The 17,114-nt window shown below is 32.4% G+C and overlaps 2 protein-coding genes across 2 annotated transcripts in view; one reads left to right on the forward strand and one right to left on the reverse strand.

The window, feature by feature from the left end:
* Positions 1–2,863: 2,863 nt before the first annotated feature.
* LOC136968799 (gastrula zinc finger protein XlCGF57.1-like) lies at positions 2,864–13,252 on the reverse strand. The gene is made up of 4 exons (XM_067262834.1): positions 13,240–13,252; positions 10,257–10,666; positions 7,151–7,230; positions 2,864–3,389 (listed from the first exon to the last, which is right to left on the reverse strand). Exons 1-4 carry the CDS (start codon positions 13,250–13,252, stop codon positions 2,903–2,905), a joined length of 990 nt encoding a protein of 329 aa, XP_067118935.1. The 3' UTR covers positions 2,864–2,902.
* A 26-nt stretch (positions 13,253–13,278) lies between these two features.
* LOC136968800 (gastrula zinc finger protein XlCGF8.2DB-like) overlaps positions 13,279–17,114 on the forward strand; it is an 80,442-nt gene continuing 76,606 nt past the window's right edge. Inside the window, exons 1-3 of the mRNA XM_067262835.1 lie at positions 13,279–13,369; positions 14,594–14,641; positions 16,163–16,419. Of these exons, the coding sequence (XP_067118936.1) occupies positions 13,279–13,369; positions 14,594–14,641; positions 16,163–16,419 (396 nt within the window). The remainder of the gene's footprint in view (positions 13,370–14,593; positions 14,642–16,162; positions 16,420–17,114) is intronic.

The following is a 17,114-nucleotide window of genomic DNA, read 5'->3' on the forward strand; positions in this document are numbered from 1 at the left end:
CTTTAAGTCAAAGTTTTATTACGAGAGATACAAGGAAACACATATATCCCATTGTTGTAAGATATGTAAAAATGAATTGAAAGGGAAACATCAGTTGACACGTCATGAAAATACTTATAGTAAAGATCGACCTTTCAAATGCCATTTTAGTAATGAGTTATGAAACCCCATTTAAATAGGCATTATGAAACTCATAGTTATCGACGTAAGTATCAATATTCTTGTCAGATATGTAACAAATGTTTTAAACGCGATTGTTATTTCAAAAGGCGTATTGAAATATACAGTAATGAATACAAGTATTCTTGTGATATTTTAAAAGAAAACATTCTTTGGGACGTCAGAAAAACATTCATGGCGTAAAATAAGTACTTTTGTGACGTATGTAAAACAAATCTCACAACTAGAAATACTTTTGTCAGACATCGCTTAGTACAACACGTAAATATTTTGCTATGATCATATTGTAATAGGCGATTTAAAACTAAAAATATGATGAAAGTCATTCGAAAACTCGAATTGAAACGTGTGAAATCTGTAAAAGAGTCTTTACACGTAAATAAAATCTAATTTTTCATCAGGGATTTCATTCTAATGTATAATGATTCCGTTCTGAGGTGTGTAACAAAGACTTTTAAATAAGTCTTTGTTACATACGAAAGTGTCCATAATAAAGAAAATTTTCCTTAGGTTTGTGAGACAGTTTCAATGTAAAAAGTGATTAGTCGAGGCATTGTCCTATTCATCTAAAAGATAATCAGTCTTACCTTAATTGTAAATATAATTTTGAAACTGAAAATAAACTAAAATTTTATTTAAAATGTTCAAAACGAAATAACAGAGCCACTGAGAAATAGCATTAATAAAGGAATAGCAAGCACATTGCTTCCTATTTAGACAAGTGTTTTAATGTCACTAATGGATGAATATATAGCTTCATAATCAACATATTATTAATCATTTCTTGGCCTAATTGGTCTAACTGGCTCCCAATTTCCTGTCATAATGATACCTGAAACGTCATTATTCCCCCTTAGTATTTGCGAAGTATATCACTAAACAGTATATCAATTGCTTACTTCAATGGCATTGGTGTGGGGTTAGCCACGCATAATGATAAAAAATAATATCATTGCATATTGAAATTAAATAAATTACAAAAGATCTACTTTTACGGAAGAAATCGCTGCAGAAACATTGGAATCACAAAAATAGGGTCAATTCTTGCACATTTATTTTTATAACTACACAATGTACTGTACATAAATCAGAGCATCATGAACATAATTAGATTTAGATTTAGATTTTAAGAACTGTTTCTGTTAGAAGTAGCGTGAAGCAAGTGCAAAATAAAGAAACTGTTAAACATATACAACTACGTCTGCGTTATTTATTTTAAATGAATTACTGCCACAGTTATGAATAAAAGAAATTCTTTTACAACTTTGGAATCGCCATTACCGAAACAAATAAGACATTAAATATAACTTTATAGTACTGTACATATAAAAATAAAAGGACTAAAGTGGTATAAACTATAATATGCAATTAAGTAAATACCACAAATGCTTTTATTTAAATACACGTTTATTATCTAATACAAAACTATTTCAAGGAGAAAACCAAATGATCAATCTTTAAGACTAGAAGCTTTTCTGAGATTTAAAAGACCTAAAAATACAGAATAAAGAGAACTTGACATCTGAAACATTTCAAAAATTAAATACGTCAATACAAGATTTTCATAATTAATACAACAAAATGTAGATAAATATACTTAAACCGGAAATGTCTTGGTAACGTTGAAGTAATCATACATAGATATGGACTTTACCAAATCCCTTCATAAAATTCAACATCTGTACAATAAATAATTCTTATTACTTTATCTAAATTTTACAAAAATATTAACATTTATTTACAGACAAACAAATCTAAAATATTTTACCTTTAATTTGTGTTTTAAACTGAGATTGCAATCAGCAAATCTCCTTATATCTTGAAAGGATGTTTGCATCTGAAAGACGAGAAACAGAATTTGGTAAAATTTACAAACTAAATTAAGTTTCGTTTTTGCGTAAAAAAAGGCTAACACTTGAAGTGAAAACAGACATAAAAAATCCAAACAATACAAAAAATTGTTATTAAAGCACAGTTATTATAGAAGAATGAGCGGTTTCGATGCAAATTTTAAATTCGAAAAGATAGCAATAAAATAAACACGATCCTGTTAATAAAGTAGAATACACGACCCTGACTACGTAATTAGATGGGCCCAGCAGATTTTTTTCATTTAGCGTACAGATATAACTCCAAGTGAATTTTTGTCAAATTTACAGTTCGAAGTACGAGGTGCAATTGTTTTCGCGTTGTTGGCAAAATAGCCACAATTGTAAATTTTTGATTTTTGTATTCTAATTTTGCTACTTTGTTTTTTTAATATCGCCGGGTTAGGCGACTCATGTGATCCCCTCTGATTTCACCTTCTATCCTTCCCTTTACTCTCCGACTTTTATTCGCTCCTTTCATTTCTCTAGGGCTAAGTCTGTCAGCAAGACAGACAGCTCTCTTAAACATTACTCTAATAATAATAATAATAATATTCGTAATCAGCAGAAATAGATTCTACCGTGCTAAGTAAACCACACAAATACTTTTTCTATGTTAATTACAGTTCCATTTATTTGAAAATAATTCGACAAAACATTTCTTGTTTTTCCCACAAAATCAAAAAGTTTATAAAAAATGTAAACATTAAAAACCAAGAAATATACAACTTTCATTTCTTGTTCTTGTGCTCAGGAAAATGTAAATACGAGTATAAAAATGATTGTTCAAACAAATGCAATGAGTTCGATTTCCATCCAATTTTGTTTTTTCGCATTTTGCTTCATAAAAGTCATCATTGTTTAAAATTCTTATTCTTATGACGTCTAACAACATGATGAGTGAAAGCTGACCTAGAAGAGAATTTTTGAGAGCAATAATTACACGAAAATGGCTTTTCTCCGGTGTGACGACGGACGTGATCTATCAGATTACGTTTTTCTGTAAAACCTTGCATGCAATAGTCACAAGTGAATGGCTTCTCCCCTGTGTGAATTCGGAGATGCCGAATCAGACTTCCTTTCTGTGTAAAACGTTGCTTGCAATGATCACAGGCAAAGGGTTTTTCTCCGGTATGAATGACGACATGTTTACTTAAATTGCCGGAAAAGTTGAACTGACGATTACAGTATTGGCAAAACAAGACCCCTTCTCCAGTGTGAATCCTTTGATGATATTTCAAACTGTACTTCGAAGTGAATTCTTTCTTGCAACTGTCACATTGATACTTCCTATTCCTTGAATTCTGAATGTTTAAACCTGTAAAATACGAAAAATTAAAATATTAAAACCAATTTCTAAACACATTAACTCTTCAAATTATTAACAAACCAAATATATAAATTTAAAAACATATTTTAAAATTATTATTAAAGTTTTGGATGCAGACAAAAACAAAATTTTCCTTTTTGTGGTTTTTAAAAATAATATTTAAACCTTAAACCTACACGAAGGATACCATCACACCAGAAACAATAAGTATTCACACGTATTATCAACACACATTAACAATATCACGAAAACTGAAAACAATATAAACGGAGTGTATTTTCCAAAAACAAAACGAATATATATATATATAATTTTAAAAGATCTTCGTCGATTTTTCTTTTTTTCTTCACTTGCACGAAAGACGATTTCTTTCTTGATATATTCTCGTATAATTTCTTAACACTGGCTTCAAGTTCAGTGTTTCGTTAAGAGCAGAAGTATCCTTAAACTCTTGTGTTTTCCCAAAAAGAATTCTTCATTTAGAACACAGCAATGCTCTTGAATGGTGGGAAATAATTCTGAAGGTAACAAAGTCTCGAATTAAATGACATCAAAACATTATTTCCTAAGTAAAATTTAAATATTTCAAAAATAAACTAGTAATTCTAGAAATTCTTCCTTGGCTATTTCTCGCTATAAAATTACAGCTGAGTGTAAAACCTGAAAATGAAACGAATTCAAATTAATTTCTTTTTATCCAGGAACGGTATATTTATACATGTTAAGTAAATTCAAATTAGTTTTATCTGCGATTTTTAAAAAGGAGAAAATCCGGTATAAATGTATTTTACGAAAAAAGTTACTTCCCTTCGGTTTTCACATTTTACAGCTTCCAATGCAGAACTAGGTTATAAAAACTGAATCGTTAGTTGAAAATTGTTCTTAAATGTACCTTCGAAACAAAGCAGAAATCTACTTACTAATTTAATAAAGTTCAGTAAAGAAAGACACGGAAAATACTACAATACTTGTTACCATAGTCCACAAACACTAGGGACATTCCATACAACGAACCAAGAGTCGCCCATTACCTCTTATTTATTGTCATTTCCTCTTAATTTCCGTAGTGTCGAAGTTCGAACCGATTCCATCACGATGGCTCAAAACGAACACCAAGAAAACACCCAAATGACACGTTTCCTTTGATTTCTTCCTGAAAGACTAAGCTCACCAGAAAACAGTTTTCAATCATTCAGTAATTACAATAAAAACATACTTTAGCATTTCTCTAATCCAAACTTGTACACCGGACCTCGACGCGACCTAACTGTCAATTTTAAAAAAGAGTGGCGCCATCTAATATTTAAAATTTAAAAATTTCCTATTTCAGTAATTTTCAAAATTTGTAAGTCTAAAACTTTAAAAATAATCTTTTATTCAAATAAAGTTTAAAAAAATGAATTCTGTCGAGAATATTATAAATAATTATTTCGAACCCGAGTTGTCACGAATCATCAAAATCGGTGGTAAAATGTGAACTATGTTACTAGGGAAATCCACATTTGAATCCCTTCTTCGATTTCATAATTTATTAATTATTTCATTCATTGTTTTCCATCCCTCAAACGGGAGGAACGATCTCTTTGAAATTCGGCAATAATCGAGCGAAATTTTACTCGGTTCAAGATTATTTAATATCCCGATGTCATGTAATATGATCGTTTGTAATAATTCTATCATTTTTGAAAAGGGTGAACTGCCTGTGCAAACATAACACTTTGGGTTTATCAAGTCTGGTACAGATAATCCTTTAATTAAACCGTCCAAAATGGAAATTTTATTTCGATCGAACTCGTTCCGGTACGCAAGATTTCAATATTGCAGTTCGCAGTATCGTCGTCGAACATTGGAAGAAAAATTTTATAATTTCTTTTTCTAATGCTTTGACATAAAAGAATTCTAGAAAATTATAGAACTCTGAGATAGGAAGTTACGAAAAATAAGGACGGCGGAAATCAACGTCGAAATTATCTCGGCCTGCTCAAAATATACCCAAAATCCGTACGACGACGTCGAAGAACAGATTCCGTTCGAGAATGCAACTGAGTCAAGGCCGAAGCGCAATGCTGGGAAGTTAAAACCAAATTAAAGTAGAATAAAATAAATCTTTATCAGACTATCCTTAACTGCAATTAAACGTGGCAAAGTGTGGTCTGCGAAACATCCCAGGGAGAACCAAAGGGTGTTAATAGCGAGGTTGAGCCCGAAGTTTAAACGCGGTAACGAATACGTCGGACGTTCGGTGCAGCTTTCCTGTAAGTCTAGAAGTTTGACGATGGCGCTTGGAAAGTAAGTGGAATCATGTTCGACATTCATCATGCCATTGTCAAATTTTTAGACTTACAGGAAAGCTGCGCCGAACGTCCGACGTACTCGTTTCCGCGTTTAAACTTCGGGCTCAACCTCACAAATATTGTTAATTTGTAACCAGATAGATCCGCTCGATTTAGGAATGAAAAAGAATGAATGAAATAATTCGTAATTAGTAAATTATAAAAATGGAGAACAAATTCAAATGTAATTTGTCCTCGGTCATTTCGTATTTCATATTCGGCCATTCGATCGATCGTTTGTGACTTTTGGGTCCAAAATAATTTATTTATAACACTTCGGGATTATATTCGGAAGAACAAGTAGGAGGATAGCTTGTCAAGCAGAAGAAATTTTTTATAACTAAAATTTGGACTGGTGTAGATTGGGATATTTAAGCCCAGTCTACACCAGTCCAAATTTTGGTTACTTTTAGATAATATCTCGCTTCACTGTTACCAGTGTAAGATTTGCCGACTTTCAAGGGGGTTACCATTTATCCCGTGTCAGACTGAGCCAAAGAGAACCCGTGTATGTGGGCGGTTGCGAAGGAGGCAAATGAAAACAAGTGTTTACATGCAAAAAATTTGGACGAATTCATGCTTACATCGAGTAGACTATTCCAAATTTCGGCGATCTTCTGAAACGAGAGAGTTCGGTTGGTTGATCGTAATCCAGTCCCGGGCGGACGAGAAGGGCCGTTGGGCGATGGGGACGATCGGAGATACCCAGAGATATCTCGAACGATGGGGACGAGTGGAGTTACACTGAGATGTTTCGGGCGATGGCACTATACACACCGTCGGCTTAATCCATAGGAGACAGTTCTTAATCCGGAAGAGACTCCCCTTCGACCTCGAAGTCCCAGTTTTTATACATTTTTCTCGTTTATTATCCACCTTTCGGATTGGTCCCTCGTCCCTTTCCTCGCTTCCCGATTGGTCTCCCCTTTGTTTTCAAGCGCAAAACGAGACCATGTCGAATCCCGGGAGAGATCCGATTCGAGGTGTCTATTTGACACCCTTTGTCGACTATGCTCGGAGATTGTTGATAGAACCACAACACCTGCACTCATAATTTAATCCGTTGTTTATAATTGATGTCATTTTGGAATTCTAACGATCACGGGATATTTTTGTACCCCTCCAATTTTTCCCATCTTCTGAATTGTTTTCTTTGAGTACTGTGTCAAACTTACACCTATTTTTGAGCGCGTATGTCAGAGTTCTACCTTTGGGTTGAACATTAACAGCTCGTTTAACACGCGTTGGCGTTGTCCCGAGACTCGTTATTTACATTTTTCGTCACGTTGAAGAGTTTTGTTTTTCTCTCTTTATCTCACATAACTTATCGTTATTTTTTTCACAACAGAATTCTACATTTTTGCGATTTCGATTTCGGACCTCGTCTGGGTCCTCACATAACATTTTATAAACAGAATATAAGGTAGAATTTTACTTACGGAGCTACTATGGCGTACTTTCGGTTGCCATCGTTTATGAATTGTTCCACAAACAACATGGCGTCCTGCACAGCTACTATCTACACAGGAATTAAAATAAGACAAACACAAATTTCACTCGCAGTTGACATAATTCTAATTTCTTTATCTTCTTCGGGAAAGAACAGAGTTTGGCCGATTCTTTCGTAAATTCAACTTACCTCCAAGGTATTTTTCTGCTTCCTAACACTCTTCTCGTCTTACAATGTTCAGACTACCTGGGGATAATTTTCGGGGCCGAAGGAACTGCACAAGTGAGGTGATACGACATCTGAGAATACGGTGTAACATTAAGTACTCCACGAACAGTCACGTGGGCTAAATAATTAAACGCCATATTCCTAACGGCGCGAGGTCACTTTCAGGTTCTATACCACGCTACCTGAAATGTTAAATGGTTTGAACCTAATCTAAAAACCATAATACGCGACGTAATAGTTTAAGCCGACGGCCATATCAATCATAACTGTTCTAAGGCTTGTGTTATGGAGATTCCTGAAGTGCCTTCATGGAAGCGACGTAAGCAAACTTCCACATTTCATCTAACGAAAATGTAAGATGATTTCTACTTCTATTCTGAAGGTATTTTTAATTACACATTTTTAAAGAAACGTTTCTTCTTATAAGTTTCAATTATCAAATGAAAGTGGTAAAACGTGTAACTGAACGGGAAGTAGCTTCTTCCTAAAACACATCAACACACGATCTACTTGCTTCCAAACGTTGCCGATAAACTACTTTGAAAGTTGTACTTAATGTCAATTTATGGATTGATTTCAAACCTATAAATACGTATTCTTGTATATGAAAATTAACTCGAATTTGTTTCTATCTTTCAGATTTCGAGGGTGAAGCCGTACTTTTGAGCCGTAAAATGTCGAAGATTTTCTAAAGTTATTAGATTAATTAATTGTTTAAAAACTAATGTTTGACGTCATTATCGTATCTTATAACATTGGATTTACCAATAAAAAGTTCTCTTAGTCGACGAATAGAAACACTCGTGTAATAACTGACGAATTGTTTCCAGTGAAACGGAAGACGAATCGAAGAATGCGTTCGTTCGGCTTATGTTTAGGGGAAGATTAAATTGCAGCAATGGAGAGAAATGATACAGAAGAAAACACATTTCGTGCAAATGAAGGAAAAGACGAAATTGAATTAAGATATTTATACCTTTTTCTGTAAAAGCAAAAGTAACTAATGAACAATATTTATCAATTGTTTCGCACAATGTCGACGTATGGTTACCAAAATAAATCCAAATTAACCCCAATTGAAACTAGTGCCAATTTGTGCTGAAACTGTTTTCAAATGCATTTCAAGTGAGTTTTTTATACAATGCAGACATCACGAATAACAAAGAAAAAACAAAAAAGTTAATATAAACTTACAACTAATTTTTTTCTTAAACGTGAAAAGAATAAAACGACTTACAAGTGTACCACCGTACACCATCAACTAATCATTCATTGTATTATTTGCATATATAATTGACATATATTGTTTAAATCTCCCTAAATACACTTCTTTCCCATGTTATGAGGATTATAAAATTATTTTTATCAATAACAAACCCCAATTGCTCACATAGTTAAAACCATAAAGATTGGTTACACTTTAATCTAAGTGTTGCTTGGTGTTCTCGAATTCTAATCGGCAGCTGTTTCCTTGTTTCACCTACATAATTAATGGGATTTACAGGTGCAATTTTATTTAAACATTTTGTTTAACCGTAGGACTCAATCATTCGTAAAATGACGAACGAAATACGAAAAGAATTTTCTACGTTAAATATGGCTTTCAAAGTCTTTTTGCAGTTTATGCGAAACAAGCAACACCTACAACAGAATGTCTGTTGTAATTGTAATAACTTTCGGATCCGTTGATAGAATTAGTGACAATAATGGATCGCCGTGAGTAAACAGGATTACTTATCTTAAATTTCAGAATACGCTTATTCTAACAGCGTTAAACAAATGCAGTGAGCCTAGTTTTTCGAATTTAATTCATTTCCAGATACGATTTTCATAAACTTAAAACAGCAGATTCACGTAAATTTAAGATAGAATAACACAATTGAATACCTTAATAATGAACGAAAATACTAAAAAAAGTGAAGTAAGTAAATATCGTATAATAAAATGAAGATTGTATCTACCGGTCTCGAACCGTTTACTTCGGCATCGTAAACATGGCTGCCAGATTAATAGCAGTCGCTACTTAACGTAGATGCTTGATTTAGTTAAGTCGTAAAATTCGACACATTATTACTAATTTGAAATTGCATCATTTGATAGATTATATTAAATTTAAAACGTATAAAATAATCTTCAGTTTGAATAAAACCGAGACGAAATGTCTGCGGAAAAAAAAGCATATCGGGCATATCATGCCTCACGAGTTTCCTGAAAATATAACGCCATGACAATAAAACAATTTCGTAACGTGCGTGGGGAAGATGCTTCTATACTTCGAACGTGGCATAGTTTGAAATTTCGCGAACAAAACTTTCTGAGACATATATAGAACATAGGGGGCTGTAGAAAAAGAATAGATGCACACTAAAAATAAAACGAACAATGCAATAAAAACGTAAAACAATCAGAAAATACTCCGGTGGACAGGATGTCTTTACGCTGCCAGCGGATTTTTTTCATTGAGTGCGCAGATATAACACAAGTGAATTTTTGTCAAAATTACAATCCGAAGTACGAGGTGTAACACTATTCGTGATCGACAGATAATGGAAGACACACAAATACCTTTTCTATGTTAACTACAGTTCCATTTATTTAGAAATAATTCGACAAAACATTTTTTGTTTCACCCACAAAATCAAAAAGTTTATAAAAAATCTAAACATTACAAACCAAGAAATATACAACTTTCATTTCTTGTTTTTGTGTTCAGGAAAATATAAATACGAGTATTAAAATCATTGTTCAAATAAATGCAATGAGTTCGATTTCCATCCAATTTTATTTTCTCGCAATTTACTTTATAAAAGTCATCATTATTTAAGATTCTTATTCTTATGACGTCTAAAAACATGACTATTCAAAACCGATTTAGAAACGAATTTTTGTGAGCAATAATTACACGAAAATGGCTTTTCTCCGGTGTGACGACGGACATGATCTATCAGAGTATGTTTTTGTGCAAAACTTTGCTTGCAATAGTCACAAGTAAATGGCTTTTCCCCTGTGTGAGTTCGGAGATGCTGAATCAGATTTCCTTTTTGTGTAAAACGTTGGTTGCAATGATCACAGGCAAAGGGTTTTTCTCCGGTATGAATGACGACGTGTTTATTTAAATTGCAGGAAAAGTTGAACTGACGATTACAGTATTGGCAAAACAAGACCCCTTCTCCAGTGTGAATCCTCTGATGATATTTCAAATAACACTTCGAAGTAAATTCTTTCTTGCAACTGTCACATTGATACTTTCCATTCTTTGAATTCTGAATGTTTAAACCTGTAAAATACGAAAAATTAAAATATTAAAACTAATTTCTAAACACATTAACTCTTCAAATTATTGTCAAACTAAATATATAAATTTAAAAACACTATTTTAAAAGTATTATTAATGTTTTAGATGCAGATAAAAACAGAATTTTCCTCTTTCTGGTTTTTTACAAATAATATTTAAACCTTAAACCTACACGAAGGATACCATCACACCAGAAACAATAAGTATTCACACGTATTATCAACAGGCATTAACAATATCACGAATTAAAATAATTTATACATTTTTTTCCCGAAAACGATATAAACAGATTGTATTTTCCAAATAAGATAACAAATATATATATATATATATATAATTTTAAAAGATTTTCGTCGATTATTCTTTTTTTCTTCACTTGCACGAAAGACGTTTTCTTTCTTGATATTTCTTGTATAATTTCTTAACACTGGCTTCAACTTAAATGTTTCGTTAACAGCAGAAGTATCCTTCAACTCTTGTGTTTTCCCTAAAAGAATTCTTCATTTAGAACACAGCAATGCTCTTGAATGATGGGAAATAATTCTGAAAGTAAGAAAGGCTCGAATTAAATGACGTCAAAACATTTCTTCTAAGTCAAATTTAAATATTTCGAAATTAAACTGGTAATTCTAGAAATTCTTCCTTGGCTATTTTTCGCCATAAAATTACAGCAGGGTGTAAAACCTAAAAATGAAACGAATGTAAATTAATTTTTTCTATCCAAGAACGGTATATTTATACGTTTTAAGTAAATTCAAAGTAGTTTTATGTGCGATTTTTTAAAAGGAGAAAATTAGGTACAAATGTATTTTATGAAGAAGGAACTTTACTTCGGTTTTCACATTTTACAGCTTCCAATGCAGAACTAGGTTATAAAAACTGAACAGTTAATTGAAAATTGTTCTTAAATGTACCTTCGAAACAAAGCAGAAAATCTACTTACTAATTTAATGAAGTTCAGTAAAGAAAGACACGAAAAATACTACAATACTTGTTACCGCAGTCTACAAACACTAGAGATATTCCATACAATGAGCTAAGAGTCGCCCACTACACCTATTTATTGTCATTTCCTCTTTTTTTCCGTAGTGTCGAAGTACGAACCGATCCAAAGTCGATGGCGCAAAACGAACACCAAGAAAACACCCAAATAGCACGTTTCCTTCGATTTCTTCGTAAATGATTTGGCTCATCAAAAATTAATTTTCAATCATTCAGTATCTACAATAAGAACATACTTTAGCATTTCTCTAATCCAAAGCTGTACAACGGACCTCGACGCAACCTAACTGCCAATTTGAAAAAAGAGTGGCGCCATCTAATATTTAAAATTAAAAAATTTTAAATTTCTTTAATTTTCAAAATCTGTGAGTCTAAAATTCTACAAATAATCTTTTATTCAAATAATGTTTAAAAAATGAATTCTGTCGAAACTATTATACAGAATTATTTTGAACTCTAATAATCACGAAATCGGTGATAAAATGTGAACTAAGTTCCTGGGAAATCCACATTTCAATCCCTACTCCATTTTTATAATTTGTTAATTATTGCATTCATTAATTATTTCATCCCCCAAACGGGAAGAACGATCTCTTTGAAATTCGGCAATAATCGAGGGAACTTTCATTCGGTTCAAGATTATTTAATACCCGGATGTGATGTAATATGATCGGTGTTTGTAATAATTTTATCATTATTGAAAAGGGTGAACTGCCTGTGCAAACATAACACCTTGGATTTGTCTCGTCTGGTACAGATAATCCTTCAAATAAACCGTCTAAAATAGAAATATTATCCCGATCGGACTCGTTCTGGTACGCAAGATTTCAGTATTGCAGTTCGCAGTTCGCAGTTCGAAAAATTTTATAACGTCTTTTTCCAATGCAGTGACATTTTAAAAGAATTATAGAAAATTATAGAACTCCGAGATTGGAAGTTTCGAAAAATGAAGACGGCAGATATCAAGGTCGGAATTATCTCGGCGTGCACAAAAATACCCCCAAAATCAGTACGAAGACGTACAACGCTGTACAACGGACCTCAATGCTGTACAACGCTGTAGAATTATTCGAGAGTGCGACTGAGTCAAGGCCGAAACGAAATGCTGGAAAGTTAAAACCAAATTAAAGGAGAATAAAATAAATGTTTACGAGAGTATCCTTAACTGCAAGTAAACGTGGCAAAGTGTTTGCTGCGAAACATCGGAAAGAGGACCAACGGGTGTTAATATTGCTAATTTTTAACCAGAGAGATCCGCTCGATTTAGGGATGAAAAAGTATGAATGAAATAATTCGTAATTGATGAATTACAAAAATGGACAACAAATTTAAACGTAATTTGTCCTCGGTCATTTCGTATTTCATATTCGGCCATTCGATCGATCGTTTGTGGCTTTTGGGTCCAAAATAATTTATTTACAACATGCCGAGATTATATTGAAAAGAACAAGTAGTAGGAGGATAACTTGTCAAGCAAAAGAAATTTCTGATAACATTTTATAAACAGAATATAAAGTAGAATTTTACTTACGGAGATACATACTATGGCGTACTTTCGGTTGCCATCGTTTATGAATTGTTCCTCAAACAACATGGCGTCCTGCGCAGCTACTATCTACACCGGAATTCAAATAAGACAAATACAAATTCTTGATTTCTTCGTCTTCTTCGAAAAAGAACAGAGTTTGGCCGATTCTTTCGTAAATTCAACTTACTTCGAATATATTTTTCTGCTTTATAGCACTCTTCTCGACACACTTCGTCTTACAATGTTCAGACTCCTTGGCAATAATTTTCGGGGCCAAAGGAACTGCACAAGTGGGGCGATACTATACCCCCTAAAATTATGTAACATTAAATACTCCGCGAACAGTCACGTGGGATAAATAAATAAACGTCAAATTCTTAACGGCGCGCCGTCACTTTCAGGTTCTGTCGAATAAGCGAATTGCATTTTAACTTTTAAAAAAAGTAAAATAAATGTTTTCCTTTTTTATTGTTAACTGTTTTGTCATAATTTACTGCAAGTTAGTGAAGATTGAGTATTTTTACTCGAAAAATTGTTCTGAAAATTTTTTATGTTTAGAATTATATTTATTAATTTGTACAGTACATATAACCGATCGATTGTTTAATTTTATCTTTTATATAAAAAGCGATGTCAATGGATCGTATAATAAGGTACGAAGATAAATTCATTTAGTCTTGAAATGCAAAATTAGAGAAGAAATCTGGAGATATTTGTTAAAATTAGAATTTATTTAGGTTTCTATATTCAAATACAAATACAAATATATTCACACGAACTTTTACATTACACAAACTGAAAACAGGAGCTCAGATTAAACATTTTTATAAATTCAAATTAGATGAAGAGAAAAGAAAACCAAACGTTACATGTTACGTAAACCTTCAAAAGAGGTAATAATTTTCTGTACTTTTCTAAACAAGTAATCATTATATATAATACGATATTACAAATCTCACACAGCAGAAATATTCACAATAATTAATAAATATTAAAAATAATTTTATATAAGTAAGATGTTTTAGAAAATAAATGATTAGTAAATATTTATTATGGTAATGCGCCAGGTCTAAAAGTTAACCAGCAACACTGTATACTAACTACATTTCGAAATATTTGTTTATAGTAAATTCTTAATGAGATATTATTGCTGGAAAATTGTATTGGAGTTAAATATTATTGGAAATTTGACGCTTAATTTTACGATAAAAAATATCTACAAAAATGGAAGTTTCTTCCATCTCGAACCACAGAGGGCGTCATTGGAATTATTCAAATTTGAAAAATGTTCCGTTATAAGACAATCGTTAAAAGACGTTTGAGTTAGCGACAAGAAAGACGACGAGATATATTTTGTGTTATTAATTGATTTGGAGCAGGCAATTGTTCCGAGGAGAAAAGGAAGAAAAGTTCTCGGCCATTGAAAGGTAAAACTTTCTAATCAGTTCATCAGGCGCTCTTTTAATTATTGATAAAAAGACAATGGAACAAGTTGGTTCAAATGCAGTGTTTTTATTTTAATTATCGAATAGGTTTTAACTTCGTTTCTGATGAGTCAAATGTTTCGGGTAAAAATCGAAGGAATCGTGTCTATTTGTTTTTCTGCCGTCGTCTTCGGTTCGGTTCGTTCTTCGTCAGAACTGAAAAGACAAGAGGAAACGACAATAAATAGCGTTAACATGCAACAATTCGCTCATCACTACTGACGGAATCTCGTTGTCTTTCGTTTAGAGAAAAGTCGACGATAGTTTTATTTTACACTCAATTGATAGCCTACGATTCTTTGTGTCTGTGAAGACAGAGTTATGATTCTGTTGTACTTACTTCCGTAAACAAAATGAATGGAAGCTTATGGAATTCTCATGCAGAAATGGGTTAGTCTTTTGTCATTTCTTTGAACGTCGTCACTTTATTTCAACATTTAAGAATTTGGGTGTAAAATTTCTTATATTTAAAATAATGATTTATAGTGCTGATCTGAAGAAAATATCGCTCACGATTACATCAGAAAAAAAAAAGATTTCCTAGGAAGCTGGAGACGATTTTTCAGGTAACATTTCTTGTTATTTCGAATGGCCCTGCAGTTTGGTTTGTGGAGTGTGCTAACGAGTATTGAAAGGGCTTTACGTTTTTAGGTAGAATGAAGTTTCTTGACTTAATGTAGACAAACGTAAGTACAACTCTCATTTTGTCTCTCGTATTGTTAAAACCAACAGTTTTGAAGTGAACGTTAACTTGAATTCGTTTATTTTTTAGACTTTAAACCCAGCTTTAATTTTGTGGTGTGACGTGTCCAAGAAAAATTGCTAAACTTATTTAATTCGTTTTATAAAATAACGTATGACGTCATTCTCGTATTTGATTTCATTCAAAACTTTGTTATTTTCAGATTCACTATCAGCCAATAAAGAGCAGCGTAACAAATGAAGAATTGTTTCCAGGAAAAAGGATTAGCGGAGGAATGCGTTCAACTTCTGTTTACAGAAGAGTGAATTGAAGACAACGATAAGAAATTATTCAAGAACATGAAAAAAGGACAAATATATGTCAAGCAAATGAAGAGAAACAGAAAATGAAATGAAGATATTTTATTTTAAATAATTTCTAAATATGTTGTTGTTTGCTAAAAACACGCTTCGTATAAATTGTTTCGAGATAAATGTATAAATTACATTCATTTGTGATAGTTTGTTTATATTGCTTGGAAATATTTGCAAATACCGGTGTAAGCAGTTAATGTATGATATATGGTGTGATGTGGTGTGGTCCAGTTAATTGTAAGGTTTAAATTTTAGTTTAAAGAATCTTACTACAAGGGAAATTCTTTTTCTATCTGCACACACGACCCTTTAAAAGCAGCGCGCTTAGATTTAGATATTTACATGTTTGATTATCAACAAATTGAACGGAGTTTTCGTTTTAATGCTTTTATTTCTCATATTTTACAGGTTTAAATAATCAGAAGTCAAAAAATGGGAAATATCAATGTGACAGTTGCAATAAAGAATTCGCTTCGAAGTATTATTTAAAATATCATCAGAGGATTCACACTGGAGAAGGGCTCTTGTCTTGCCAATACTGTAATCGTCGCTTTAACTTTTCCAGCCATTTAAATAATCACGTCAAGATTCATACCGGAGAAAAACCCTTTGCCTGTGATCATTGCAAACAACGTTTTACACAAAAAGGAAATCTGATTGCTCATCTCCGAACTCACACGGGAGAAGCCTTGTGACTATTGCAAGCAAAGTTTCACACTAAAACATACTTTGATAGATCATGTCCGTCGTAACACCGGAGAAAAGCCATTCTCGCGTAATCATTGTTCACAAAAATTCCGTTATGAAACTTGTTTAATGCATCATATTAATAAACATCGCCATAGTAATAATGAATAATGAACTTTTATGGAAAAAATCGTCAAGAACAGGAATTGATTTTAGTATATTTTTTTGAAAAATATGTAATATTTGTGTTTTAGATTTTATTGAACATGAAAGAAATTTCTAAAGTTGTATTTTCTTCGTTGTGTAATTTTCATTTTGTACATAAAACAAGTGATTTTATGTACTTAAAACAAGATGGTTTGTAGAATTAATTCAAACTTCATTGATTAAAAAGTAATATGGTTATTTTTACTTGTTTAAGTACGTGCCATTTATTTAGGGCGATAACATTCACTTACATTATTTACTGAGAATTCGTTTATTTTTAGAACAAGTGTATTAAGAAACATGACAAGTAATAGTGCTTGAACGATGGTCAATTACTGTCACTCTCTGTATTGGCGGATCCGAAAGTGATTACAATAAGTGAATTTTACTGTAAACGTCGTTTCTTTTTAATCGTAAACAGTAAAAAACGTTCAAATTTTTAACAATGACTAATATTTTGGATTGG

Source organism: Centruroides vittatus, unplaced genomic scaffold, assembly GCF_030686945.1.
Source record: "Centruroides vittatus isolate TY-2023 unplaced genomic scaffold, ASM3068694v2 contig_16, whole genome shotgun sequence".
Taxonomy (NCBI): domain Eukaryota; kingdom Metazoa; phylum Arthropoda; class Arachnida; order Scorpiones; family Buthidae; genus Centruroides; species Centruroides vittatus.

Coding starts and splice junctions, on each gene's coding strand:
- LOC136968799 (XM_067262834.1), bottom strand. Junction 7,231..10,256: donor AAAAATTCGTTTCTAAATCG/GTTTTGAATAGT, acceptor ATTCCTGTGTAG/ATAGTAGCTGTGCAGGACGC. Junction 3,390..7,150: donor AAGTACGCCATAGTAGCTCC/GTAAGTAAAATT, acceptor TTGGTTTTAATA/TTTTAATTTTTCGTATTTTA.